At 64.2% G+C, this 27,720-nt stretch overlaps 2 protein-coding genes across 3 annotated transcripts in view; one reads left to right on the forward strand and one right to left on the reverse strand.

The window, feature by feature from the left end:
* Nucleotides 1-709: 709 nt before the first annotated feature.
* On the forward strand, nucleotides 710-1,645 carry LOC145712477 (mas-related G-protein coupled receptor member X2-like). Its single transcript, XM_081790414.1, has one exon. It carries the CDS (start codon nucleotides 710-712, stop codon nucleotides 1,643-1,645), a length of 936 nt encoding a protein of 311 aa, XP_081646540.1.
* A 2,579-nt stretch (nucleotides 1,646-4,224) lies between these two features.
* NADSYN1 (NAD synthetase 1) overlaps nucleotides 4,225-27,720 on the reverse strand; it is a 37,021-nt gene continuing 13,525 nt past the window's right edge. Inside the window, exons 7-21 of one of the 2 annotated variants that reach the window (XM_081790203.1) lie at nucleotides 26,673-26,761; nucleotides 26,451-26,568; nucleotides 25,638-25,769; nucleotides 23,209-23,283; nucleotides 22,345-22,469; nucleotides 21,824-21,872; nucleotides 21,286-21,388; nucleotides 20,715-20,883; nucleotides 19,847-19,982; nucleotides 18,902-19,047; nucleotides 9,876-10,007; nucleotides 9,345-9,414; nucleotides 6,177-6,305; nucleotides 5,535-5,711; nucleotides 4,225-4,421 (exon numbers count right to left, since the gene is read on the reverse strand). In XM_081790203.1, the coding sequence (XP_081646329.1) occupies nucleotides 4,371-4,421; nucleotides 5,535-5,711; nucleotides 6,177-6,305; nucleotides 9,345-9,414; nucleotides 9,876-10,007; nucleotides 18,902-19,047; nucleotides 19,847-19,982; nucleotides 20,715-20,883; nucleotides 21,286-21,388; nucleotides 21,824-21,872; nucleotides 22,345-22,469; nucleotides 23,209-23,283; nucleotides 25,638-25,769; nucleotides 26,451-26,568; nucleotides 26,673-26,761 (1,701 nt within the window). In that variant the 3' untranslated portion in view covers nucleotides 4,225-4,370. The remainder of the gene's footprint in view (nucleotides 4,422-5,534; nucleotides 5,712-6,176; nucleotides 6,306-9,344; nucleotides 9,415-9,875; nucleotides 10,008-18,901; nucleotides 19,048-19,846; nucleotides 19,983-20,714; nucleotides 20,884-21,285; nucleotides 21,389-21,823; nucleotides 21,873-22,344; nucleotides 22,470-23,208; nucleotides 23,284-25,637; nucleotides 25,770-26,450; nucleotides 26,569-26,672; nucleotides 26,762-27,720) is intronic. The other variant, XM_081790204.1, reaches the window with a different exon arrangement.

Here is a 27,720-nt window from a genome sequence, read left to right on the forward strand (position 1 = left end):
GGTGTGTGCGGGCCGCCTGGGCGCTCACCCAGCTGGCCGCCTGGACCGAAGCGGCCCCGCCCACGTCCTCTCCCTCAAACCCCCAACTGCTGGGCACAACTGGCCATGCCGAGCGCTCTGCCCCCGGGCCTCTGGCCTTTCCTCCAGTGGTTTCTCTGCCTCACGCACCCCCTCCCTTCTTGAAAACCACTACAGTGTCCTCAAGTGGTCGCCCCTTCTTGCTCCCCAGTGAGTGCTCGGGCCCTTATCACACTGTCCCGTGAATGGTCGTTACCCGAGGTGCCTTGAGGGCAGATTCCAGGTTCCCCCAACTCCCTCTGCCCCTGCCCCTGCCCCTGCATTCTGCTTGGAGCCTGACCCGGAGGGGACATCCAGCAAATCGGTTTCCCGGAGGCAGAAGTCAAAGAGGGGCGCACGCTGATGCTCAAGGGGCCGAGCCCATGGGGGTGAAGCCGAGAGCTTGTCCCATCCGGGTCTAGGGGGAGCCGGGGACAGCTGGACATTTGTGGCTGGGGCTGTGTGTGTTGGGGGGGGGGGGATAGAGGGAAGGGGAAGCAGAGACAAGGGGACGGAAGGCCTGGGTGGGGGAGCAGGGCACTTCCTCACGTGCCTGAGACTCTGCATTTCCGTCTTTGCCCGCCCAGGAGCGCCCAGAGCCCGCCGGTCAGGGGAGCACGGCAGGACCCTCCTGAGCTCCGGCCTCCCCAGCATGGACCACTACTGCGAGGCCGTCAACCGTTCCAGCAATGACTCCACAGGGATGTCTCCGGGGGCGGGGATGACTGGCCAGGTGCTCCTCCGGTCCATCACGGTGGTCGTGGCCCTCTGCGGGCTGGTGGGAAACGGGGCCGTGATCTGGCTCATCCGCGCGTCCGTCAGGAGAAACGCCTTCTCTGTCTACAACCTCAGTCTCGCCGTGGCGGATCTCATGCATCTGTGCTTGCAGATCGTGTTCTGCGCACGCCAAATCCTGAAGCCCTTCCTCCACCGCTGCTTTCACGTTCCAGGCATCCTTATGGTCCTCAGGTTCTCGTCCTACTTCACCGGCCTGGGTGTCATGACCGCCATCAGCCTCCAGCGATGTCTGTCCGTCCTCTTCCCCATTTGGTACCGGTGCCACTGCCCCAGGCACCTGTCGGCCGGCGTGAGCGCCCTCCTCTGGCTTCTGACCTTTCTGATGAACATTCTGAGAGGCCACGCCTGCGGCCAGCTGTCCAGCCCGACCACTCGCTTCTGCCCTGCGCTTGTGGCTATCACGGACGTGTGGGTCGTCGTCCTCTTTGTCACCATGGGCACATCCAGCCTGCTGCTACTCCGCCAAGTCCGCGACAGCGCCCGCCTTCACCTGCCCAGAAGGCTCTACCTGGTTGTCCTGCTGACCGCCCTGGTCTTCTTTCTGTGCGGCGTGCCCCTCAGCGTCATCAGGTTCCTGATGTGGAAAGTGGAAAGCCAGGCTCTCAATGACGTCAGCGTCCTCCTGTCTTGCGTCAACAGCACTGCGAACCCTGCCGTTTACTTCTTCATCGTTGGCCTTCGGGGGCGGCCGCCGAAGGCGCCCCTCGCGGGGGTCTCTGGAGGACCCCAGGGGAAGAGACAGAGCCCGGGAGAGGCGCCGGCCCCGCCCAACAGAGAGGGCGGCCGCTGATGGGTGGCGATGCCCTGGTGGGAGTCACGCCTCCCCGGCAGCAGGAAGGAGAGCCCCCGGGTCAAGCCCCGGCAGGCCGAGTCCTGCGACAGCCTCCCCTTTATAGGAAAACCGAGGACAGACTGCCAGAGCAGACTCCCCGCGTGAAAAGGCACATCTTCGGGCCCTTTGCAGCCCGCTGCCAACTTGACCTTCCGAAGTGTGTCGAGGGGACTGATGGAGTCACGCCTGGCCACGGCAGACAGTCGCTGCTTCCAGGCTTTGCCTGACCGCGACAATACTGGAAGTTTTCAGCTTTGCACAAGTAACGCCGCTAAAATTCTTCTGGGCGCGGGTCGGTCCTTTGCAAATGGCGTGCCCTTGTCCTTCGTCCATTTTTCTGGCATGTTCTAGGGCCTCATGACACTTTTTCTTCCCAGACTTCTGAGGGATTCACCCTGCTGGATGCAATGTCTTCCCAAACTCTACTTTGGTCTTTAGAATTCCACTAAGACGAATCTTAGTGGACCGAGTTCTGCCTGGATGGGCCACACAAGGCCGGTCCTGGGCTTGGCTGCTTCAATAAACCCTTGGTGCCAGGAGACTTGTGTCTTCATGAGGTCCCTTACATCCCTTTTGTTGTCGAGGGACACGTTTGGCCAAGGCTTCAGGACCTTCTGGCGGCAAGAAAGGCTCTAGGGGCTCGTGGTTCTTAGGAGTGTCCCCGGGACGTGAGGAGTCTCCTGAGATCCTAGGTGGGCCCTGTCTGAGGTGAGGTCTCATCTTCTCTAGGAAGCAGGCTGGGTCTGGTCTGTGATGGGGCTGAAGAAAGCCAGCATCCCTCAGACACGGGCTTTTGGCTGCCGAGAGGGACCGCCAGCTTCTCATTAGCTGAGCTCTGGTGACCAGCCTATAACTGGGGGGGGGGGGGGGGTGTCACTACCCTATAACTGGGGGGACACGACCCTACCTCTGGGGGGACATGACCCTGTAACTGGGGGACGCCACCCCGTAACTGCAAGGACACTGTGACTGGGCCCGAGGATGTTCCATGGTGTGCCGTCCCCTCCCCAGGGAGTCAGCAAGGTGCCAGTCCCGCCCGCGACACCTGTGGGGTGACAAGGCCCAAACTAAGGGTGTCACCCTTGGTAGCCGTCCTCTCAAGAGGGTGATGCTGTGATGTGAGGGTCCCTGCCTCAGCTGCTGACCCCACGCTCACATCTCCTGGGTCCCATCTGTCCCCACCCCCACGGGCCAAAAGCGCCCGCTCACCAGCTGTGCCGGAAACTAGCCCCGGGCGAGGGCGACACCCACCGGTGCACGGAGGCCACGTCAGTGCCAAGAACAGCGTTACCGGCGGGTGTTTGTTTCTGGATCCTCCCAGGTGGGGGGAGGACCGAGCTCTCCCCGGAGACGAAACTGCCTCTCTGCTTTAGGAGAGTCACCTTAATGGTGTCTCGTTATCACCAGGCGCCAATCTCTCCCGGTTCTGGGGCCAGGGTGCTGGTTGGCGCGAGGGGCTCTCCGCTCACGAGCCGATCACCTGCCGGAGGCCCCGCCTGCTAACGCCATCGCCTTGGGGGCTAGGACTTCAACATATGGATTTAAGGGGACTCAGACACTCAGAGCGGGGTTTGGGTCTCCAAGGCCAAGGCTTCTGGGGAATACTGATCAGATCACGAGCAGTAAACGGCTTTGCCTCGCTGTGTGAAAGGTCGTCTGTATGTTGGCTTACGTCACGAGATAAAGGGCCTCTGGGGGGTGGGGAGGAGTGGCTGTTTTGCTCCTCGGTCTGCAGGGGTCCTGGATTCCAGGCATGGACACCGACTCACGGTGGCGGCCTTGGGAAAGGGGAGAAATGTGTCACCCCCCCCTGCTGGGGCCCACACCTTCAGTGCAGCCTGATTAATATTCAGCGGCCTCGCTGTCACTGTGGGAAGGTGAGGGGAAGGCCCACCCACAGGCTTCGTGGGCCCAGAGCCCGTGGCAGCAGCCCAGGAAAGGTCCCCTTAGAAGGAGGTGAGGACACAGCCATCGGAGCCCAGGAGGGGGAGGTACGGGAGGGGCGTGTGCTGTTTGGGAGTCTCCATTCATTCTTCCTGCTTCTGTAACACCTCCGGTCCTCTGGTGGGGGGGACCCTGGTGCTTTAACTAACTGGTTCAGGGATGGGCACCTGACCCAACCGAGCAAATTTCCTGCTGGATTCAAACATGGGAGCTTGTGAGGCTGGGGCCGAAGCACCCTGATGTGCAGCATGAAGGAAGCCCGCGGAGGCAGAGAGGAGCCGAGCGGGGCAGCGGGGAGGAGAGAACCAAGTTCTAAAGACACGTGCACACCCTGGATCCAGCCAGACCTGAAGCCGCCCCAAGCCCTGCGCTGCCCTGCACGTTAACCGAAAAATTCCTTTCCTTGCTAACGAGTTTCTTTTCCCGGGTAAGGCTTTGGGCAGGGGCAGACCAGCACAGACCCCAAGCTGCCTCTGCCCCCTCCCGGGTGGTGTGGGGCCCCTCCCAGCCGGGCTTCGCTCTGCACCAAGGAGGCTGTGGAACTGAGGGGGGCCCAGGACAGGACCCTCACCCCACAAGGTAACGGACTCAGGTCCCAGAAATCACACGCTCTTTATTTGAGTCTTTTTTAAGGAACCAGAGCAAGATCCCGCCCCCTCGAGCCGTGGAGGGAGACGCTGGCACACCGCTCTGGGCACACCGTCACCGGCGAGGTGGAAGCCTCGGGGGGGGGGGGGCGTCAGTCCACGCCATCCAGGTCCTGACAGCCTCTGCTCTCGAGCCGCAGCACCTAGATGGAGAAGCCACGCGCACGTCCACGGCTGGACGCTAACAACCACGCTGTGGAACACGCCGGTTCACACCCAGCTAGGGGGGCCGTCGCGGGACTGGACGAGCAGCTGCGAGGCAGTCCCCACGGTGTGCAAAGACGTGGGAAGGGTGCAGAGCACGTGCACTGGGCAAGTCTGGCAGGACGCGCCTCAGCGCATCGCGGGGGTCCCTGCCGGACGAGGACACCATGGAGAATTGCATCTGCCCACACGCGTCCTCGGGGGGGTCTACGTTGGCCCGTTACTTGGCTGCACGGCCTCCAAACCCCATTCCTGATCTGGGGGACCCCACCACTGAGTGCCCCCGGGGGAGCCAAGCCCCGCCTCCCCCAATTCCTCGTCTGGAGGCTGGGCTGTCCCGGGCAGGATGCCGGCAGTGTCCCTGCACTCTGCCCGCTAGATGCCAGTGGCACAGAACCCACCCCAGGCACGACAAGCAGAAATGTCTGTAGCCAAGGCCCGCTGTCCCTGGGGTGACCCCTCGCCTGTGGCCCGGACGTGCAGTGTGACCCAGGGTCCACCCTCCAGATACGTCATCTGCAGGGGCGCCTGCCTCGGCCACCTGGTACACAGCGTGTCCTCCCAGCCCGCCGCGTTCTCTGGCTCAACACCGTATCATCACCACATCGTGTTCTGTGCGTCCGAGGGCTCCCTGCTGGCCGCCTGCCCCTCCCTCAGGCCGTTACTACCTGTGCCCGAAGTGCCCTTGGCCCTGCTCCCGTGCTTGGCCTTGGAGAGGAGAAGGCGGGAAGGGCCCACGCTTGCTTTTACTAATCCTTCCTTGCTCCATCAATTAACCAGAAACAGAAAGGAAGGGCAGAGTGGTTTCAGAAGGCGTGAAACCATGTGGACCCTTGAGTCGTCCGCGAGGGGCGGCGACTGGCCCCAGGTGCCCACGGCTACTCATGCGAGGGACGCAGCACCAGGCACAGCGCCCGCCGACCCGAAACGTACCTGCGCTTTGCGGACGCCAGGGCCGCAAAAAGCGCGGCCGCGAACGTAAAGTGGCAGCGAGCCGGCGTTCCCCCCCGCAGCTGTGGCTCGCGGAGAAGCCCCTTCGTCGCCCGACGCACCTGGGCCTCTATGCACCGGAACTGCCAGGGCCAGCTGGTGTTGTAGAGAAACGGCCGCAGGTCGAACCTGTTGTCGTCGGGGCTGTAGCTTTCCGCGTGGTACGCGGGCGTGAGCGTGGTCATTTTGTGCCTGTTCGTGGAGTACTTGCAGAAAAACCACCTCACCTTGTCAGCCACCTGGTAGGCAAGGAACACGCGGACCCTCGAGCTCGCAAGGCTGCGAAGGCCCGGGGCCCTCAGCCGCGTCACGCCGCAAGGCGCAAGCTGATGGCTCCACGGGACCCACCCCCACCCCGCCCCTGGGGGCAGTGGACGAGCACGGGTGGCTGAGCTGTAACGTGTCGGCTCCCGACTCCAGCGCCCCCGGACGCGGGGTCAGGAGACCCCGGCAGGGGCCCGGGAAGATACACCGCACGAGGCTTCCAGGCGGTTCCGTGGGAACCACCGCATGAGCCCCGACGGGCCTGACCGCGGGCGGGACAGCGGGCAGGGGTGTCGGGCCCTGATCAGGGTAAGAGACAACTGGGGGTTGCCAGAGGGCTACCCCTGGAGGCCACGCTGCGCTGACTCGCTCCCGCCAAACGGTCCCTGCGCGGGGACCGTCCTGCCGGCTTCGCTCCGTGGGACGTGCCCACGGTGTACCTGCCGCGGGGAACACACGTCTTTCCACAGGCTGACGAGCTTGCAGAACATGCCATAGGGCCCGGTCTTGGCGACCTTCCGGAGTCTGCCGTAGACGGACAGGTCCGCGTACGTCATGCCCATGTCTTCCTGCGGAGGAAGGGGAGAGCACCGCTGGGCCTGCGGCACCGGACGCCCGGGGGGAGGGACGTGGCCCCAAAGGCCAGGGGCGGACGCGGGGGCTCACTCCCCCTCACCGCCAGCGACACAGCGGGCCTTCGGAAGAAAAGATCCAGACCGGGTTTTGGGGGCTGGGAGGGACAGGAGAGCGGCCCCGGCTGGAGACCTGTGCGCGTTCTAGGCCCCCGGGGGCGGCACACTGGGTGCGTATTTGGGGAAATAGGTCTGTGTGGATGCAGCTAAGGGAAGGAGGCCGAGGCGAGATGGCCCCGGACATGGGGTTGGAACAACGCTCGCGGAGGAGAAGCTGTGTGAGGATGAAGGCGGAGGCTGGGGCGACGCGACACGACCCGGGAAGCCCCGGAAGCGGGACCGAGAGGCCGGACCGTCCCCCAGAGCCTCGGGGGGAGCACGGCTCTGCTGACACCGACGTGGTGCCTCTGTGTAAGCCGCCTGCCCGCGGCATGTGGTTACGGCGGCCCTGGGGGGTGAGGCCGACCCCCCCCAGGCCCCAGGGCGCCCCACGAGAGCCAGCCCCACACCGAGGCTCACACAAGCCAGCACTTCTCAGGTCCCCTGACGCTGGCATTTCGTGGCACAGCGGGACAGTGTCCCCTCCGACCGGGGCCTGCAGGACCCAGGACCAGGCCCTCCCTCCTGCTCCCCACTGCCCACCCTGGCCTTCCCTCGGGCCTCAGCTCCGACGTCACCTCCTTGGGGAAGCCTGTCCTGACCCCTTCCGAGGGACACCGCCACCATCGGGTCACCGGGGTCGACGGCAGCACTGGGACCACCGGGGGCCATCATGGTTACTTCCCGCTTGTCTGTCCCAGGGACTCACACAAATGGCCACGTCCCGCCGGTTCACCACCAAGTCCCAGTGCTTAGCGGGTCTTTGCCGTGGACTTCTTTTAGCGCTCTCTTTGGCGGGACATGACTATTTGCCGGCAATGACATTTTAATTCCTTAAATTCAACCGTGATCATTGGCGACTTTAATTCCTCACTTTCCATAACGTACAAAACTAGACAAAGAAACCACCAGGGAGATGATAACTTGAACGCTGGAAACCAACTAGACCTAAAAGACATCTCCGGAACATTCCGCCCAACAACCACAGAGCACACGTTCTCCTCGAGGCACATGGAACGTTCTCCAGGACAGACCAAACGCCAGGCCGGAAAACTGGCCTCGATGAATTTTAAAACACTGAATCGCCCAAAGTATGCTCTCCAACCGGAAAGGAAGAGAATTGCACATTCGGTGACAGAAAGAAACTTTGGAAACTCACAAATAGGCGGGAATTACACCACACACTCGAGTAAACAGGGGGCGAGAGAAGAAATCATGAGGAAAACTAGGAAATACTTGGGGATGAAAGAAAACGATGTGGCTGGACTTACACAACACAGAAGGGCAGCAGTGAGGGAGGAGTTTATGGTCGTAAACACCTGCATTCAGAAGGAGAACGATCTCGGGGCGCCTGGGGGCTCAGTTGGTTAAGTGTCCCACTCGATCTCGGCTCAGGTCATGATCTCACGGTTTGTGGGATCGAGCCCCACACCGGTCGGACTCTGTGTTGACAGCTCGGAGCCTGCCTGGGATTCTCTCTCTCCCCCCCTCTCTGCTCCTCCCCTGCTCTCTCTCTCAAAATAAACATTTTTAAAAAAAGAAAGAAAGAAAGAGAGAGAGAGAGAGAAGGATCTCAAATCAGTGACCTAACCTTCCGCCTTCTGACAACACGCGGGAGGAGGCACACGCCAAGCCTCGAGCACGCGGACAGAGGGGACGTACGGACTGGAGGGGAGACCAGTGAGACTGAGACAGAAAGGCAGTGCGGAAAGTCATTCCCGTACACTGGCAACGAGCCACCCAATGATCAAATTAGGAAAACAATTCCATTTACGATAGAATGAGGAAAATAAAATACCTGGAAATAAATTTTTTAATGTTTGTTTTTGAGAGAGACAGAGCGTGAGCGGGGGAGGGGCAGAGAGAGAGGGAGACACAGAATCGGAAGCAGGCTCCAGGCTCCGAGCCGTCAGCACAGAGCCCGACGCGGGGCTCGAACCCACGAACCGCGAGATCGTGACCTGAGCCGAAGTCGGCCGCTGAACCGACTGGGCCCCCAGGCCCACTTATGCTTACACTCTGAGAACAACAAAATGTTGCTGACGGACACGGACGCCCTGGACAAACAGGACACCCCCGTTCGAGCGTCAGAAGGCCCAATGTGGTCACAGAGCCAACGGCCACCAAAGGCAGCTACGGATTCAACACAACTGCCACAGAAGCCAAGCTGCGGGCGTGGCAGAAAATGACTCCAAGTTCATACAGAAACTCAAAGGGCCCAGAAGAGCCAGAATCACGCCGAAAAAGAGGAGCGCCGTCGGAGGACTCACGCTTCCCCGTGTCACAGCTCACTGCAACGCCGGGTGGCACCGGGACAGGGACGGGCGCTCACGGCACAACGGAGCCCGGAAGCACCTCTCCACGCCACGGGCACCGGACAGTCGGTGGGAGAGACGTCCGTCCGTCCGCACGCACGAGGCTGCAGCAGGGTCCCCTCCGCACCACACGCGGCGAAGTCTGCCGGGTCGCAGACTTGAATACGAGAGCTGAAACCACAAACTCTCGGAAGAAGAGGCAAAGTCGATCTTCGTGACGAAGGAGCCGGCAGCGACAGGAGGAAGAGCGCGGCCCCGACCAGCCCCGACGGCTCGCGGGCCGGCCCGGACAGAGGGGTCCGGAGTGCTTCTTTCGAGGTGGCGCCCCCGCCACCCGCAAGGGACCTGCCCCTCTCACCCCCCGTCCCAGGTGTCGGCCTCAAGGAGCCCGAGTGAAACGAACGTCAAAGGACCGGCAGCGGGCACGGGGATCCCCGGCCAGGAGCCTGGAGATGGGAGAGGGGTCCCCGCGGCACAAAGGAAGCAGCAGAGGCACCTGGCGGACACGAGGAAGCGGGGACACGGGGAGGGAGCGTGGTGACCGAGCCACCACTGCCACTACCTCGTCCGTCTGGGACACCCGTCCGTCGGCCAGGGGCTCCAGCTCTGCGGTGGCCGGTGCTGCCAGGATGCTGCGGCCAAGACATACAGACATCAGGCCCGACGGCCGCCTGGGCACCCGTGAGCCCGGTGGGAAAACCCCGCACCGCCGTCCTCGGTGCTGGGCTTGCCCGGGGAGAGGGCTGTGGATGCCGGGGGGCTCCACGCCCCGGGGCGGGGGCGGACAGCGGGAGCCCCCACACGGGGCTGCTCCGCCGAGCGCCCTGCACGTGGGGACGAGTCATGCTTTCTTGTGGGGCTGGCCTGGGCGCCGCAGGGTGCCCGGGAGCATGTAGCCGCCGGGATCCCCAGAATGGTCTCCAGACGCCGCCCCACGGCCAGGGGGTCTGGGGGAGCCCCCGCCCGAAGGCGCCGGCCTGGCCACGGGACCCCAGGTGCCCGCTGAGGGCAGGGCTGTTGTGGTCAGGCAGCAGGGAGGCGTGGGAGGGGGCTGTGCCGGGCGCGGAGGGCCCATCTGGAGGGTGGCACTCACCCCTGCAGGGCGGGGAGCTGGAAGTGCTCGAGGCAGAAGTGGACGAAGGCCCTGAGGTCCGTCTTGCTGATGCCGCCTATGGGGTTGATGTCCGCGCTGGAGCAGTCGTACTTGGTCAGGTAGCCGAGGAGGCTGCGGGGACAGAGCACACGGCGTCCACGCGGCTGAGCCAAGGCGCTGGGCGTCCCGCCTGGGGTCCGGTCCTGGGCAAACACGCCCGGAGCCAGAGCTCGGCGGGCTGGAGGGTCTCGGAGGAGGGTGGCCTGCTGCAGCGGTCGGTCCACAAAGGGCGGAGGCGGCAGGCGACCGGGGGAGGCACTCGAGCCGCCCGGGAAGGCGTCGGGGCCAGGAGACCGATTCGGGAATGGCCAGCATCCAGCCGGGAGCGGCGCGTCTGGAGGGCGGGGCCAGGGCCGGCGGGACGTGGGACCGAGGGGTGAGGTCCTTAGGAGGGAGGGCCCCCTCCACACCTGTCAGCACCCCTCCCAGATACCCCTGCGGCGGGCGGAAGACGGCCCCCAGTCACCCCGTCCTATACCCAGAACCCGAGAACGTGTGACCTGTGGGCAAAAAGGACTTCGCACAATGGAGTTGAGGCCCCTGAGGCGAGATTGTGCTGGTGTTTTCGAGAGAGGGCGAGCGAGTGAGTGCATGTGAGGGGGGAGGAGCCGAGAGAGAGAGAGAGAGAGAGAGACAGGGACAGAGGGGATCCCAACTGGGCCCCGCTCTGTGCCATCACAGGGCCTGACGCGGGGCTCGATCCCACAAAGCGGGAGACCCTGATCTGAGCTGAGATCCAGGGTCGGATGCTTAACCGAAGGGGCCCCCCCCGGCGCCCCTCGCGGGGAGGTTTTGACCTGGATTACCAGGTGGGCCCTGAACGAAGTCACGAACGTGCTGAGTGGTGTAGGAGGGAGGCAGGGGCCAGAGTCAGGGGGCCGCGAGCAGAGGGGGAAAGACGCAGGGAGGCTGCCCGCTGGCTTTGCGGGGGGTGGGGGGGGCAGCCAAGCAGCTGGGCGCCTCCAGGAGCTGGAGACAGCAGGGAACGGATTCTCCGGCCAGCCTCCAGGGGGAACCAGCCCTCCCCACAACCCGAGGCCTGTTCTGGACGCTGTCATCGAGAGTCCGCTGTCACGGCGGCCGCGGGACACCCTCCCTCCACCGTGTTCTCTCGCCTGCCCTCTGGACGGTGGCAGGTTTCCGCTGGCTCCCCAGGCCCACCCCCCTCCCCCCCCCCCCACCAAGGCCATTCCTCACCCTGCCCCTCGCGCCTGAACCTCCTGGTGGTGGCCTCTGAGGGTCCCGCCCCTGCCGGTGTCGCCAGGCACACACATCAATGCTCCCAAGCACACGCTCAACACCAGCACAAGGACAGCCTCCCCCCCCGCCGTCCGTCCTCCCCCTGGTCCTGTCTGTCCTCCCCCTGGTCCTGCCGTCTTCCCCCTGGTCCTGTCTGTCCTCCCCCTGGTCCTGCCGTCTTCCCCCTGGTCCTGTCTGTCCTCCCCCTGGTCCTGCTGTCTTCCCCCTGGTCCTGTCTGTCCTCCCCCTGGTCCTGCCGTCCTCCCCCTGGTCCTGCCGTCCTCCCCCTGGTCCTGCCCGTCCTCCCCCTGGTCCTGCCCGTCCTCCCCCTGGTCCTGCCCGTCCTCCCCCTGGTCCTGCCGTCCTCCCCCTGGTCCTGCCGTCCTCCCCCTGGTCCTGCCCGTCCTCCCCCTGGTCCTGCCGGCCTCCCCCTGGTCCTGCCCGTCCTCCCCCTGGTCCTGCCCGGCCTCCCCCTGGTCCTGCCCGGCCTCCCCCTGGTCCTGCCCGGCCTCCCCCTGGTCCTGCCGTCCTCCCCCTGGTCCTGCCGTCCTCCCCCTGGTCCTGCCCGGCCTCCCCCTGGTCCTGCCGGCCTCCCCCTGGTCCTGCCGGCCTCCCCCTGGTCCTGCCCGTCCTCCCCCTGGTCCTGTCCGGCCTCCCCCTGGTCCTGTCCGGCCTCCCCCTGGTCCTGTCGGTCCTCCCCCTGGTCCTGTCGTCCTCCCCCTGGTCCTGCCCGGCCTCCCCCTGGTCCTGTCCGGCCTCCCCCTGGTCCTGTCGGTCCTCCCCCTGGTCCTGTCGTCCTCCCCCTGGTCCTGCCGTCCTCCCCCTGTCCTGCCGGCCTCCCCCTGTCCTGCCGGCCTCCCCCTGTCCTGCCGGCCTCCCCCTGGTCCTGTCCGGCCTCCCCCTGGTCCTGTCCGGCCTCCCCCTGGTCCTGCCCGGCCTCCCCCTGGTCCTGCCGGCCTCCCCCTGGTCCTGCCCGTCCTCCCCCTGGTCCTGCCCGTCCTCCCCCTGGTCCTGCCCGTCCTCCCCCTGGTCCTGCCATCCTCCCCCTGGTCCTGCCCGTCCTCCCCCTGGTCCTGCCCGTCCTCCCCCTGGTCCTGCCCGGCCTCCCCCTGGTCCTGCCGGCCTCCCCCTGGTCCTGCCCATCCTCCCCCTGGTCCTGCCCGGCCTCCCCCTGGTCCTGCCCGGCCTCCCCCTGGTCCTGCCCGGCCTCCCCCTGGTCCTGCCCGTCCTCCCCCTGTCCGTCCTCCCCAGTCCCGGGAGCACTTGGCCCTTCCAGCTTCCACCCACACAAGTGACCTTCTCCTGCTGTTCAGCTTCTCCTGACTCCTACCAAGGAGCGAGGCCTCGGGTGTGAGGCCCCCAGGGCACCAGAGAGGGACCGTTAAGTCCCTGGTGCTGCCCTGGGCGGGGCTCCCTTCCCCGCACCCCAGGGGTCCCTCTTACTGTGTGCCTCCCCCACTGCCTCGGGAGCTTGTCAGCAGCTCAGAGTCGGGGAGGGTCCGGAGGTGCGGTGCCCGGGGCGGCCAGGAGACCCACCCAGCAAGGCTCCGGCCTCGTCTCTCTCTTGGCATCGAAGTCCAGAAGGGAGGAGGGCACCCTGGGGGCGGGAGGGCCACGTTTACGCGTTAAACACGAGACAGGCTTCCGCCTGAGCTCCAGCCTGAGCGCGCGCACCGGTTGAGCTCAAGTGACAACTTTTCTGGGGAAGTCACTGCCGCGGACCGAACATCCGTGTGCCCCCAGATCCACATGCCGAAGCCCCAACCCCCGCGTGACAGGCTCTGGAGACGCGTCTTCAGCAGATCACGAAGGTTAACCGAGGACCCCAGGGCAGCCCAGGGCTGATGCCTCCAGGGCCGGGACAGCGAGGCCCCCGGCACTTTCGTCAACTCCAGCAGCCGACCCCTTCTGCTCCCGTGAGCGTAAGCAAAGCCCAAAGTCCCCCACCTTCCCGCCCTCTCTTGGCCCACGTCCCCGTGCCCCGGCAAACCGAAACCCTCGGGGCCACGTCCACTGCCCGCCGCTCCCTCTCGAGCCTTCACTGCCAGGTTCCGGCCCGGGCCCCTCCAGAAGCCGCCCCGGCCCTGCAGCCGGCCCCCGGGCCCCCCACGCCTGGTCGACAACCCATCAGCCCCCGAACGGCCTCTCTGCCTGGCTCTGGGTGCCCCTTCCTCTCCTGCCAGCTGGCTCCTCCTCTTGGGTGGGACCCCCTGATCTGCAGCCCCCTCGCATCGGAACCTGGGGGACCCCGGACCCACTCCTCCTCTGTCAACATTCAGTCCCACGGTGGCCCAGCTGGTCTTGCAGCTTTGATGGCATTTCACCATCTGTACACTCCCTGGGGCAGAGGTGTGCTTCACCCCTGGGTTTCTCCAGAATCCCGTGTAACTGCCCAGCACACACTTCCACACGGCTGTCCACAAAGCCGCATTCCCGACACTGGGCCTCGACCTCCCCACCCGGTTCTGCACCTGGACATCTGAGCACACACACGCCCATCCCTTCGGCTGCTGGGTCGGCCTGGGCACCGCACCTGACCCGGTCCACCAGCAAAGCCCGTCGGTTCTCCCCCTGATGGCAAGACAACCAGGGGCCAAGCCCGCTCGCCGTCCCCCAGCCCCACCCTGCCAGGCCGCCCTGCCAGGCGTGACCTGCATGGGTGGGAGGAAGCAGACCGCGGACCCGCTGCACCGGTTGAAAAACCCTGCAGGGTCGTCCCACCTCGTTTAGGGAAAGGAAAAGTCCCTACAACCTGCGTGCCCCCCAGCGCACTCCCCGACTAGACCCCACGCAGAGACCGGCCACGGGGGAACGGGGACCAGCCGCCTCACCTCCCGCAGCAGAAGGAGGTTTGCAGTCACACGGCTTCCCGCCCACTCTGGCCGTGGCAGGTGGTGGCGAGACCCCCACCCGGGGAAGCGGGGACCTACAGACGCGGGGGAGGGGCCCGTGGCACGCCCCCTTGTGGAGCCTTCTGGACTCACCGGCCCCTCCAGGACGGGCCGCCCTCTCTGCAAGGCTGTCCTGACCGCCTCTGGCGGCTCCTCCAGCCCTCCTCTGCGCTCATCACTGACCTCTGACCTGCCCCTGGCCATTCACGGCCCCGACCCGGCCCCAGCCTCCTGCTGTCGGTGACGGCGCCCCCAGACCTCAGAGCCTCCTGTCGGTCAGGCTCTGCGCAGACGCGCGTGAGCACAGCCGTCTCGGAAAGGCCTGCTTGTGGGGCGGGTGCTCGGCCGGCACCAGGGATCTGGGGTGCTCCTGCCATTCCCTACTGGAAACCGTGGCCGCGGTTTCCAAATTCCTGGTTCAAACACCGCTTTATGCTGAGCACCGCTCTCCTTCCGGGAGCCGAGGCTTGGTCCGCGCCAGGCACAGGGTGGCCGTGTGACCGGCCCCCAGGGCCAACGCTGGGCGCGGGGTCTCTGACAAGCTCCGCTGGCGGTGGGTGCTGCCCACGTGCCGTCACGCGTGTTGCCGGGGGTCGGCGGGGGGGGGTCCACTGGGAGAGGATTCTGGAAGCCTGGGCCTGGTTTCCTCCATCCTCCGGCTGCAGTCGACCGCAGCCCCGGGTGTGCCCGATGCGGAGTCCCGTCTGCCAGCGGATCGCGGGACAGGGACGGCAGCTCGCTCGCGCCGCCTCCGCCTCCCCTTGGCGCTTCTCGGCTCCCCTGCCCCCCTCTCCCTGCCGGGCTCGCCTGGCTCCCTGCCCCACACACGTGCGTGCGCAGCGGCACGACCCCGCCTCAGGGCGTCCCCGACCCGTCCCGCTCGTCACCAGCTCCCCTCAAACACCCAACGCCTGCTGTGCGTCGTCGCTCGGCCGGTGACTCTGCTTCCTGCTTCACCGAGGACGGTCACGGCCCCGACCCCACGCCACCCAGGCCCGCGTCTGCGCCGTGCACTCTGCTGGACACACCCGCTGGGCTCCCGATAAAGCCGACCTCTCGCTTCGCCACCTGCTCTCACCTCCTCGGGACACGGGGACAGCTCTCCAGCCGCGTCCCCCCTCCTGCGTCAGCAACACTGCTCCTCCCTGCCACACCTCTCTCGTCAGCTCTTGAGGAAACACCTTCCTTCTCGCCCCACTGGTCTTGCCAGCTACCACCCTGCCCCTCCCCTCTCCTGTGGTGCACACTTCTGGAAAGAACTGACTCCTGGTCCCTCATCCACTGCCCACTCTCCTCCAACCTGCCCCAGCTGGGATCCCGGCACCTCCTTCAGACAAGACAGGGCTTTTCAGAGAGACAGCGACCACCCTCTGTCCCGGGGGGGCTCTCACCACAGGACATTTGCACACACCGTTATCCGGGCCGCATCTCCTCTCCTGGCTCCTGAGGCCTTTGGAAGCCAACTTCTCAGACAGGCCTTCCCTGTCCACCACAGTAACAACCTCAATTCCCAAACTCTCCCTCTGCCTGCCCTGGTTTTTCTCTGTAGACTTTCCCCACTCTACACACACGATTAAGTGTTGTTATCACCCGTCTCCTTCCACTAGAGTAAAACCACAGTTACTTTTCTGTTGTGTTCACAGCACCAAGAATGCCCAACACGTGGCGGACGTTCAACATCCCTTGAGGAACAGGCACACCGCAATGCAACAGACCCGAAGTTAGCTTAGAAGCAGTTAAGACACAGAATCAGAAACCACTTTGAAAAAGAACAGCGTGACAGAGGGGACAGACCTGACGCTCTACCCCGGGATGCAGGCAACGGGGAGATCGTAGACAGGGACGCTGCATGGGACAGTCGGCCCCACAAGTACAAGAAACACACACAATGGAAGAAACACCGTTGGAAGTAAAATACGAGAAAAGTTCCTGCAGCTGTAGACAGACTTCCAAATACCTCCCGGAAAGGGTCTGGCAGCGAAATGTGATGGGAAGAGACGAACACGAGAACCAGGTGTCAGACAGAAGTGTTTACTTTCTAAACTGACATCCAGGAACACGTAACACCCAGAAACCCACTCCCACCCTGGAAAAAATCGTTGTTTTCTGCTAAAACACGAAATGCGATGGACAAGAATTGTAACAGGGAAAACGGTACAACGATGCAGTTACATAATAGATCACACTCTTGTTCAGAAGCAAACAAAACAGAACACACCCATGTTGTCAACTACTCAGGCTCCGAATACACACTAGCTGTCACATCTGTTCTGAGACATCATTTCCTTACAAAAGCACCGAAGGCAGCAGAAAAGCGACGAAAATTGACAAAATGTTCACAGGAATGGCAAGAATTTTCACCAGCCATAGGGTGCTAACTCTAAATTGTCATAATTAGGAAGCAGGATCCAAAAGCCCAATATAATGTTTAACAGAAAACACACTTGCAGACAAGCAAGATATAGAAAGATTAAGACACTCATGCCACGGATAGAAAGACGGATGGATGGATGGAATGATGGATGGGTGAATGGATATATGCATGTATGTATGGATGGATGGATACGTGGATAGATGGATGGGTGAGTGGACGTACGTATGGATAGATGGATGGACACATGGATGGATGGACGGATGAGTGGATGGATGGGTGGGTAGACGGATGAGTGGGTGAGTGGATGGATGGATGGATGGATGGATGGGCGGGTGGGTGAGTAGACAGATAGATGGGTGGATAGGTGGACAGATGGATGGGTGAACGGATGTACATATGGATAGGTGGATGGATGGACGGATGAGTGAGTGGATGGATGGGTGGGTAGACAGATGGCGGGTGAGTGGATGGATGGATGGATGGATGGGCGGGTGGGTGAGTAGACAGATAGATGGGTGGATAGGTGGACAGATGGATGGGTGAACAGATGTACATATGGATAGGTGGATGGATGGATGGATGAGTGAGTGGATGGATGGGTGGGTAGACAGATGGCGGGTGAGTGGATGGATGGAGGGACACATGGATGGATGGATGGGTGGGTGGACAGATGGATAGATGGATAGGCGGATGGGTGGGTGAGTGGATGGATGGATGGATGGATGGATGGACAGATGGATGGGTGGATAGGCACACAGACGGATGGGTGAATGGATGTACATACGGATAGGTGGATGGATGGAGGGATGAGTGAGTGGATGGATGGGTGGGTAGACGGACAGCGGGTGAGTGGATGGATGGAGGGACGTATGGATGGATGGATGGATGGGTGGGTGGACAGATAGATGGATAGATGGATGGGTGGATAGGCAGATAGACGGATGGGTAAATGGATGCATGTATGGATAGATGGATGGACACGTGGATGGATGGACGGATGAGTGGATGGATGGGTGGGTAGATGGATGGGCGGTGAATGGATGGATGGGTGGGTAGATGGATGGGTGGTGAGTGGATGGATGGATGGATGGATGGGTGGGTGGGTGGACAGACAGATGGACAGGTGGATAGGTGGATAGACGGATGGGTGAACGGGTGTACGTATGGACAGATGGATGGACACATGGATGGATGGACGGATGAGTGAGTGGATGGATGGGTGGGTAGACGGATGGGCGGGTGAGTGGATGGATGGATGGATGGGTGGGTGGGTGGACAGATAGATGGACAGGTGGATAGGTGGATAGACGGATGGGTGAACAGATGTACGTATGGATAGATGGATGGACACATGGATGGATGGATGGATGGATGAGTGGATGGACGGGTGGGTAGATGGATGGGCGGTGAGTGGATGGATGGGTGGGTAAACGGATGGGCGGGTGAGTGGATGGATGGATGGATGGGTGGGTGGGTGGACAGACAGATGGACAGGTGGATAGGTGGATAGACGGATGGGTGAATGGGTGTACATATGGATAGATGGATGGACACATGGATGGATGGACGGATGAGTGGGTGGATGGATGGGTGGGTAGAGGGATGGGCGGGTGAGTGGATGGATGGATGGATGGATGGGTGGGTGGGTGGGTGGACAGACGGACAGGTGGATAGGTGGATAGACGGATGGGTGAACAGGTGTACGTATGGATAGATGGATGGACACATGGATGGATGGACGGATGAGTGAGTGGATAGATCGGTGGGTAGACGGATGGGCGGGTGAGTGGATGGATGGGTGGACAGACGGACGGGTTGGGAGATGGGTGGACAAACGGATGGAAAGACTGATGCATGGATGACCAGATGAATAAATGAGAGACAAGGTTCTCGAACCCCTTCTGCTAACAAGGAGCAAGCGAGAACAGCCGAGAGAGGTGGGGACGGAAGCTGGAGGAGGAGCGCTCCCAGCCTCCGCCGCTCACCCTGAAGATCAGCTGAAATTTACCTGGAGAACAGGAGGCTCCGAGTTCTCCTGACCAGCAAAGACCACGAGAAACTATTTCCAGCCCACGTCAGAGACGGGCTCTCTGGCTGGGAGTGAACACTGGACGCAGAGCAAGGGTGGAAGACGTGGTGGGACTGCCCGGGGTGGGGGGGGGCGGGTGAAAGCGAGCGGGGTGGGGCAGGAGGGGTGACAGATTCCAGACCCGGCACCGCGGAAGAGCCCAAGCCAGGCGGAGCTGGCCCGAGCGGGAACGGTGGCGGGGAGCCAGAGGGAGACAGTGTCGACCCGTCTCCATACTTGAGTCATCGTGAAGTTCGGGAGTGATGACGTCCTGGGGGTGCCAGACACGCCCTGAGCCGCGGGGTAACGTGACCCCTCCCCCCGCCACCGTGTGTCTCACAGATGCTGTGAGAACTGGAGGGAGCCTGGACATGCCGCCTTGGGGAGCACTCACCCTCGGAGACCTGGGTGCTCGGGAGTCGGGCACACGCACCTCTCATCCACGTTGGCCGATCCGAGCACCAGCAGTCCACCGCGAGCGCCCCGGGCCCAGAGGCTCAGCTGAGCAAACAGATAGGCCACGACCATCCGTATCCGAGCCTGGGTGACACAGCGGCAAATGTCACCCCGTGCCGAGCATGGGGCACACACACACTGGCACCCTGCTCCCCGTGCAGCTCCAAAGAAAGAGTCCAGGTAACACGGGAGCTTTCCAGCGTCCAGAGGAAACAGGGTCCTGCGATAATTGGGTGCACCGAGCGGCCCCCGATCAAAGACGGAAGGACCCGGAGCCGGGGTGCGGAGGGAGCTTCGGTGGCAGGATGGGGCTGCAAAGAACTCTCGGCCACTCGTTCCACCCCCTTCACAGCCGGCTTTGCTGGAGGAGGGAAGGCCACCGTGGCCACGAGAAAAGGGACAGAGACGTGACAGAGCCCGGTGGCTGGGGCCCAGGGTCCCTCTCTCCCTCCACCCACCGGCCAGGGCCCGGCTCCCCTGCGGCAGCCCGATCCCTGAAGATGCAGGAGCCTTACATGCACGCTCACGCACACGTGCGTGCACACACCCCGCCCTCACGCTAACACACGCTCCCGTGCCCTCTTACGCTCACATGTGTGCACGCACACGCCCCCACGTTCACTAGCACACTCTCATGCCCACACACACGCACTCACATGCCCTCACGCATTTTCACACACCCACGCCTGTGCCCACACGCCTCCCCCCCCAGCACACGCCGTCGTGCTCTCACAGGTGCACCAGCACGTGCACCGAGACGCACACACGCGCACGCACCCGTGCCACCGTCGCAGACACCCGCAGCCTGTCGCTCTCGCAGATGCGCGCACGCCCCCGGCCTCCCCCGCGGGGCCCCGTGACGCCGGCCGGGCTGGGGGCGCACCTGCACGTTCTGTAGCGCCAGGTTTTCCCGGCGGCTTCCTCCGTGAACCGCGAACAGAGGCCTCTTACCCGTCGCCAGGCTGAAGATGCCCACGACGGCCTTGACCGCGGGGTCGACGTCGAGACCGATGTGGTGGCTGTGAGGGGAAAGGGCAGGTGTGCGCAGGGCCGGGGGCACCCGGTGCGTCCGCGTGTGGCGCAGACGCCACCCCTGTGGAGCTCAGGACTCTCCCCCCGGCCCCCCCGGGGAGCCCTGTGTCCGGACGTGCCACGGAGATGCCCACGGTACGTGGTGCCGTGGCTGGGCTGTTCCCCTGGGCACCACATTCTCGGGGGTCCTTCCGAGGTAGCGGGTGTCAGAAGCCCGTTCCTTTCTGAGGCCGAACGACGTCCCGTCGTGGGCACGGACCACATCTGCTCACTGCCTCGTGTGCCAAGGGACACCGGGCCACTCCTACGTTCTGGCTGCAGTGCTCGACGCTGCCGTGAACACGGGGGCAAAACGCCTGAGTCCCCGCTCTCAGTTCCTCCGGGGACGCTCCCAGGAGCACTGCTGGGTGGGGGCCGGTTTGGGCTGAGAACAGAGGACTCTGAAAGGACCGAGTCTCCCTGACCGGAGAGATGCCCTCCCCGACCCTGCTCCGGCCCAGGGAAGAGGGGGGCGGGCCCTCACAGCGCCAGCCCACTCCCCAGAGCCGCGAGTGGGGTCCCGGGCTCCCACACCGGGGGGCACATCAGCCCCGGTGGCCGGTGTCTGGGATGCCAGCAGGGGGCGGGGACGGAGGCGTGGGAATCCGACGCGGCTACGGGGGGCGGGGGGAACAGACACGGTTTCCCCAGGACCGGGCTCGCGCCAGCGGCCCCTCTACCTGCCGATCTGCCGGGCCAGCTCCGCGGCTCTGTCACGCGTCTCCCGGGAGGAGTTCTCGCTGGCCATGTAGCAGGTCGTCAGCACGCGCCCGCAGAGCTCTCGGGGGTCCCGGGGCGTGTAGTCGAGCTGGTCCACGATGGTCCGGACGTCGGCCAGCACTTCCTGATCTGAGAACCCGCAGACAGCAGGCGGTGCTCAGGGCCCAGACCCTCTCCTCCGCCCCGGGGGCCGTCCCCTCCTACGCAGCAACCCCCTCGCTCTTCTGGCGCGCACGCCACGGGGATGGATGTCTGACACAGAGCGCGTGGGGGAGGCTTTCGACCCGGGTTTGCCTGACCCCGAGGCCGTCTGTGTTCCTCCCTCCAGGCCACGCTGCGGGCACACGGCCACGGCCGCCCTGACCCAGAGCCCCGGGAAGGGGCTTCACTGGCCTGCTGTCCCCAGGTCCTGTTGCGACATCTGAGCACATCGGCGGCGCCTCCCTCACCCTTGACGGCCGGGACCCGGGGTCCGCCTCACCCCGTCCTCTGAGCCCCGGAGCCTCGCTCAGACCAACGGACGCCACCTACTTCCGTTATTCACGGCCTCGCAGACCTGGCGGCACATGGAGTAGACGAGGCAGGCGGTGGCCGCGCTGTCCACCCCCCCACTCAGGGGCAAGAAGAAGCCGGCCTGGAACGGGTCAACCAGAGGCGGGTGTGGGCAGGGCCTCGGAGAAGCGACGCGCCCAAACCTCGGCCCAGCGCCACCTGCAAACCCTGACGGGCACCCACAAGAACGTGCGGGCGTCAGCGCTCTCGCTGTGGGCCGCGCGTTCTGGATGGATTATTCTAGAGGGAAAACAGACCTCGCGCTGCGATGCACATCTAGGACTAAACCCCGGTAAGTTACAGACGTCACGACACAGAACCAGTGGGACGTGTATTCCGTTCCCTCTGGACGTCATCAGACGGGACCCCAAAGGCGGAGCCAAACCCCCGGGGGGCACTCTGGCGTCTGGCTAACGTGGATTAAGCTCCTGACCGAGGCAGAGCGAAGCAGGGCTCGCGTCGGGGGAAAAACCCACCAGCCCCCCACAGAACCGAACACAAACACTGGAAATCTTACCTGCTGGCTGCGTCTTAAGAAATCCCAGAGCCAGCAGGCGGGTCCAAGGCTGGAGAAGAATGGGAAGTGTCAGGGCCGGGGGCTGCGGACCCGTCCGCAATCTACCCGGGGGCAGCTGGCGAGGCGGGAGCGGGGCCAGTGAGAACGGCCAGCAGCGGCTGGGCCCAGCGCCTCGTGAGAATTAATGCCCTCTTGTCCCCAGACAGCCCTGGGAGAGGGGGGATGCCTTTGGCTCGTTTTAAAACAGGAAAACCGAGACGCAAAAGCAAAGGGCGGGGCTAGTGTGCCCAAAGCCCCCCGCACAAGGGAGCGACAGGGCTGGGAGGGGGAGGGGAAGCCAGGCCGTCCGGCTGCGGCATCGGCGCCCTCGACCCCGAAGCAGCGCGGCCTCCTCCTAACCAAGCAGCCGCCCCGGGCCGGCGGTGAGGACCAGCCGTCCGCACTGGCTCGGGCCCCTGCAGCGGGCAAGGGTAGGGGCCGCGGGCACAGCACGACCCCTCCGCGTGCGTCCGGGCGGCCACCTGATCTCCTCGGCGGGACTGTGGTACTTCCACTCGAGGGGCTCGGACAGCGGCTCCAGCAGGTCCTCGCGGGACGAGAGGGCGAAGTCCACCTTCACTCGGGGGTAGGGGCTCGCCTTGCTGGCCTGCCGACAGAGATTCACGACAGTGACGCCCCCTCGCAGGCCGCTAGGGCCGGCCGAGGGACAGACTGTCAGCCAGCGGGAAGGCACCTCAAGCCCACAGCGGCGGCCCCACCCCCGCGGGGCGGCTGGAGCCAGAGAGACGGGCGGTGGCAGGCTCGGAAGTCTCGTGCGCTGAGGTGGCCCCTCCGGGGATTAAAGCAGAGTGACCGTGCGGCCCGGCGGCCGCGCTCCTAGGCGCACACCCGGGGGAAGCGGGAAGAACGCCCGCGCAAAAACTCGCACGCACGTCGACAGAGCGAACTCCTCACGGACCCGGCGTGGGGACGATCTGAGTGTCCTCGGCGGATGGACGGTCACAGTGTCGTCCCGCCCAGGAAGAGGCATGAAGCCCGGACACCCGCCACAACGCGGCTGGGCCTGCTCAGGGACAGAAGCCGCACGAAGGGCCTCAGGTTCATGGTCTCATCTCCGTGAAACGCCCACAGTGGGCGGGTGGGGGGCCCGGGCTGGGGGCGGGATGCGGAGTGGAGGTGGGCGGGCACGGGAAAGTCTCCTTGGGGTGAGGAGGTCCCCCGCTGTCAGGACACCGACGAGGCGATGGCGGTGCGGCCCCGTGAGCGTGCCACATCCCCCGAATCACGGGGTTCCGGGGAACATCCCAAGAAGCTGCCGTCACAAAAAACCACAAAGGGCTCCGGGGCCTTTGTCAAGCATCCCGCCTGTGTCCACGAGAACTCACCGCCAGGTTTCGAGATGAAATCTCTGCCCTGTAGCTCCGGACGTCCTCCAAATCCAGCGTCGCGGTGAGAACTTCCTGGAGGAGGGGGTTTCGAAGGGAAAGCGTGACTGCTGGGTAACTGGGCGGTTTTCGCAGACGCGCCAAACTGCACACGACGAGCCCCACCTTCTGCGGCAGGGACTGGGGAGCTGTGGGCCCCTAGGGGCCCGGGGAGAGGGGACGGCCAGTGTTGTCGCTGACCCGCAGCCCCGCCCTCTCGCTGCTGCCCCCAGAACCTCCAGTGAAGTGGGACACCTAGCAGCGGTCCCCTCATCACGGCACAGGATTCTGCTGATCAGTATCGGCCGGGACCTCTGAGCCAGCTTCTCTCTTCTTAGACGGACGCATGGGAGACAAGGGCCCCTTTGCTGCTTTGGACGTGGTTGTGTGGAGACGGGATGGCTGGAGCTGCTGCAGCCATCCTGTGACCATGAGAGGCAACCCAAGCTCCAAGCCCACACAGGGGAAGGACAAGCCGGACAATGGCAGACGGGTGGTCAGAGCCTCGGCAGTCCACGCCAGTGCCCCTGCCTAGATGTGCTGCTGTGTGACAGCGGGTGACACTTTCCTGCCTTCAAACCCAGGTGAGACAGGAGTATGAAGAGTCAAAAAAGACCACAAAATAGGAAAAGAATAAGATTTCAAAAAAATTGCAAAAAAGAGAATTTTAATTTCATTTTGTCATATTATTCCTTTCTCTACGAAAATAACTCCTGATCAGATTATGTCACTGTGACGTTGTCTCTTCACGTACAAGTGTGGGACAGTGGGAGCTAACCGGCACGGCACAGGGGGACACAGGACGGCCGTGGCCACCCTGCTCCTGCACCGGCCCCGTGGGCAACTGTTGCTGTCAGCACCGGGCTCGGGCCACTCTGGACGTGCCACAAAGACCAGCAAAACGGGGCTTGTGTTTGTCCTTCCATCATTTCCCGAAGCGAGAGGCCGCCAAAGCCACCCAAAATGCAGACCCCTGGGGTCCCAGCCCCGAGGCCTGGCCAGGGCCCAGAACCTGCTCCTCCCGGTACAGGTGGCCCCCTCCACTGCCAGTCAACCCTGCGCAGGGCACCCGTGGCCCTGACGTCCACCATCCGTCCCGGCCACACCGACCCGGCATTCCCGTGGGACGCAGAAGAGTGGCGCCTTCTGCACGAACTTGACCCGCCTCTACCGTGGCTAATGCTGAACACCTGAAGGCCTGTGGGGGTGCTGTCACCTGGCGAGCACGGCCTGGGGGACAGCTGGGAGGGAGGGAGCGTCCCTTCTGCCAAACTCCCGCCCCTCTCCCCCCAGCAGGAGAGCATCACGGAGTTCACTCGCTCCGCTTTGAAACGTGACTTCGGTTTCACACCTGCTTCCCTCCTAACCCCAGCGGGGCGGCGAGGGGACCAGCGTCCCCTCAGCGAGCCGAGTGCAGAGGAAGCAAACGGGAGGGTTCGCGACCTGGCACGAGCTCACGCTGCCGCGTCCCTGCGAACCTGTCTTCCGCTCCCACCTGCCCCCGAACTAGCATTTCCACCCGACCCCCCGAACACGGGTGGTGCCGCATGAGGGCCCCTCGCGCCCGCACAGCCGAGGGTCACTTGTGGCGTCCGCACGGCTGGCGTTCATGTCCGTCTCCCGTGAGAACAGCCATTTTTTTGTTCTGAACTTGAAAGACCTGTCGGTGTACAGACAGCACAGACATGCGCCCTCGCTGCAGAGGGCGGGTCTCCCTCAGCTCCTCAGAGGTCGGCCCGGTCAGGGCAGGACGGGACAGGTGTCTCAGCCTGCCTTCCTGGTTGTCCCCCGCCCCCCACGCCCCAGGGCTGCGGCAACGCCTACTCTGAGCTCGCCCCACGCCTCCCCGCACAGACGTGCCTGACCCCAGCCTGCTCGCGTGTCCAGGGAGACCAGACGGCCCACGGAGGGAGGCCTGCCCCGGGGGAGCCTCGGGGCTCCCAGGACTCGTGGCCAGGGCGCTGTGAGGCCCACGGCTAACACACGTGGCCCGGACACGTGGAGAAGAGCCAGCGGGTTGTGTCAAGTGGCCTCAGCGAGCTCCCCTCCACCTGCTTCTACGCAAGAGGCCCCTGCCGAGGGACACCCTCCTGCGGGGACCAGTCGGTGCCTGCTCACTCCCTGGGGGACCGGGGCTCACCAGCTCTCCTGGCACGACACAGCCTGCCCCCCACAGCACCTGCCTGCTCGCCTGCCCCCGAGGGTGACCATGGGGCCGAGTCCTCCCCCCAGGCCGTGCACGTGTGACCCTCGCGCTGTGGTGGCCTCATCTGTCCGGGCGGGGCGGGAGCCGGCCGCGGGGGGGGGGGGGCCCGGAGACGACAGCCCAGCACGAGGTCTCCGTCACGGAAAGGAGTAGATGCCCCTGGGGTTTGCGAGCTCGCTCTCACCACGTCGTCCAGGGAGAACTGGGAGCCCTGCGCCAAGATGTGGCCGTTCATCGCTATCAGGGCACAGCCATCGTAGTACAGTCGGTCCCCGTCACAGCCCTTCTGGTTGGCCAGCAAGTAGATCCCGCCGTTCTGGAGAATGCAGGGGGCACAGAGATCACCGTCCCTTCCTCGGCCCTCCCAAGGCCTTAAACGGCGCCCTGCAGGGAACCCCCCCGCCCCCCCCGCCCTTCCCCACAGAGAAAGTGCCTGCACACGGTGGGGGGGGGGGTGCACAGTAGGGCCCGGGACAGTGACCCGCCGGCCTTCCCAGCCTCCAGGCATCACGCCCAATGCCCCTCCCCTCGCTGCCCCCCAGCACCCCTCGGGCACTGACTGTCGTCTCTGACACGGGACGAGGGGGGTCACGGAAGACAAACCCCACAGCGTGGCACAGAGACCCAAACCCGCCCCTCGCGGGGTCACGCTGCCCAGCAAGGGCAGCGCCTCGGGACAGCTCCCTGCGCTCCAGCTCGGAACCACTGAGCATGCGGCCAGCGCGTCACTTGTCCCTCGATGGTGTCTCGGGCCCCAGGGGCCTGACGCCAGGGCAGTAGGTGCCCTGCTTGCCTCACAGGGTCAGGGGAGGTCGGGCGCGTGAGGCCCCAGAGGGCGAGTCAGCGCCCGTTTGCAGAGTGCCGGCCGAAACTGCGGGCACCGATGTCCGTCGTGCGGGCCCAGCCCTGCGTGGGCACCGGGGACTCGGGAGTGTGCGGGACGGACGCGGCACGGGCCCGCGGCACGCGTGCCCCAGCATGGCGGCCCAGCGCCTACCTTGGTGGTAGCCATGGTCACCAGATCCACCCTGGCGTGGGCTTTGCGCAGCACGTGGTGGCTGCCCGAGGCGTTGGTGAAGATCTCCACGCCGTCCAGGCCCATGTCCACGTGCGGGCTGCGGGCAGACGGCGGTTGACGGCAGGATGGGCCGCGTGCCCCGCCCGCCCAGCCCCGCTGTCTCCACCCGCGGCCACCCGCCAGGCCGGGGCCGGGGCTGACCTGTGGGGCGTCCAGAGCTCCTCACAGATCTCGCTCCCGATGCAGGTGTCGCGGGTGGCCAGCACCGCGTCTCCAAAGGGCACGGTTTCCTGCGGTCAGGGGACAGGAGGGCACGAGACCCCTTGGCCGTCCCATCTGGGCTGCGTCCCGACCTCACTGCCCTTTTACTTCCAGCCCCAGTGAGTCCCTGCCCAGCTGGGGAGCACTCCCCACCCAGGCGGCCCGGCATCTCCCCTGCTGACCCTCGGGGCCTCTGGTCACAGCGTTCACTAGGCAGGAGCTGTGCTCTGAGCTGCCACAGGGCCCTCTGTGGCCCCGGCAAGCCGTCACTCCACTCCGGAAGTTTCCATGGGCACAAATCCCCGTCGCCATCATCGTTACTAAGAATAAAGGGTCTTGGGGCGACTGGGTGGCTCAGTCGGTTGGGCGGCCGACTTCGGCTCAGGTCATGATCTTGCGGTCCATGAGTTCGAGCCCCACGTCGGGCTCTGTGCTGACAGTTCAGAGCCTGGAGCCTGTTTCGGATTCTGTGTCTCCCTCTCTCTGACCCTCCCCCATTCATGCTCTGTCTCTCTCTCTCTATCTCAAAAATAAATAAACGTTAAAAAAAAAAAAAAGAATAAAGGGTCTTGGGGCGCCTGTGTGGCTCATTCGGTTCAGAGCCTGACTCTTGATTTCAGCTCAGGTCATGATCCCAGGGTCGTGGGACTGAGCCCCATGTCAGGCTCTGCACGGAGCATGGAGCCTGCTTTTGTCTCTCTCTCTCTCCCTCTGCCCCTCTCCCCTTGTCGCGCACATGCTCTAAAAATTAAAAAAAAAAAAAAAAAGAAAGGAATAAAGGGTCTCGTTTGTCCAGGGTCACTCCACGCCTGCCAAGGCCCAAAGCCCTTTTCGGCATCATCCGTGCTCCCGACAGTGTGACCGGATCGTCCCACCCGTGCCAGGAATGACCCGAGGGTCACGCGAGAAACCTGAGAAAAGTGACCCCGCTCCTGAGTGGCAGAGCCAGAAGCAAGCGTGTCTGTCATCAAGAGCCACGTTAACAAGC

Source organism: Panthera onca, chromosome D1 (genome assembly GCF_046562875.1).
Source record: "Panthera onca isolate mPanOnc1 chromosome D1, mPanOnc1 haplotype 2, whole genome shotgun sequence".
NCBI lineage: Eukaryota > Metazoa > Chordata > Mammalia > Carnivora > Felidae > Panthera > Panthera onca.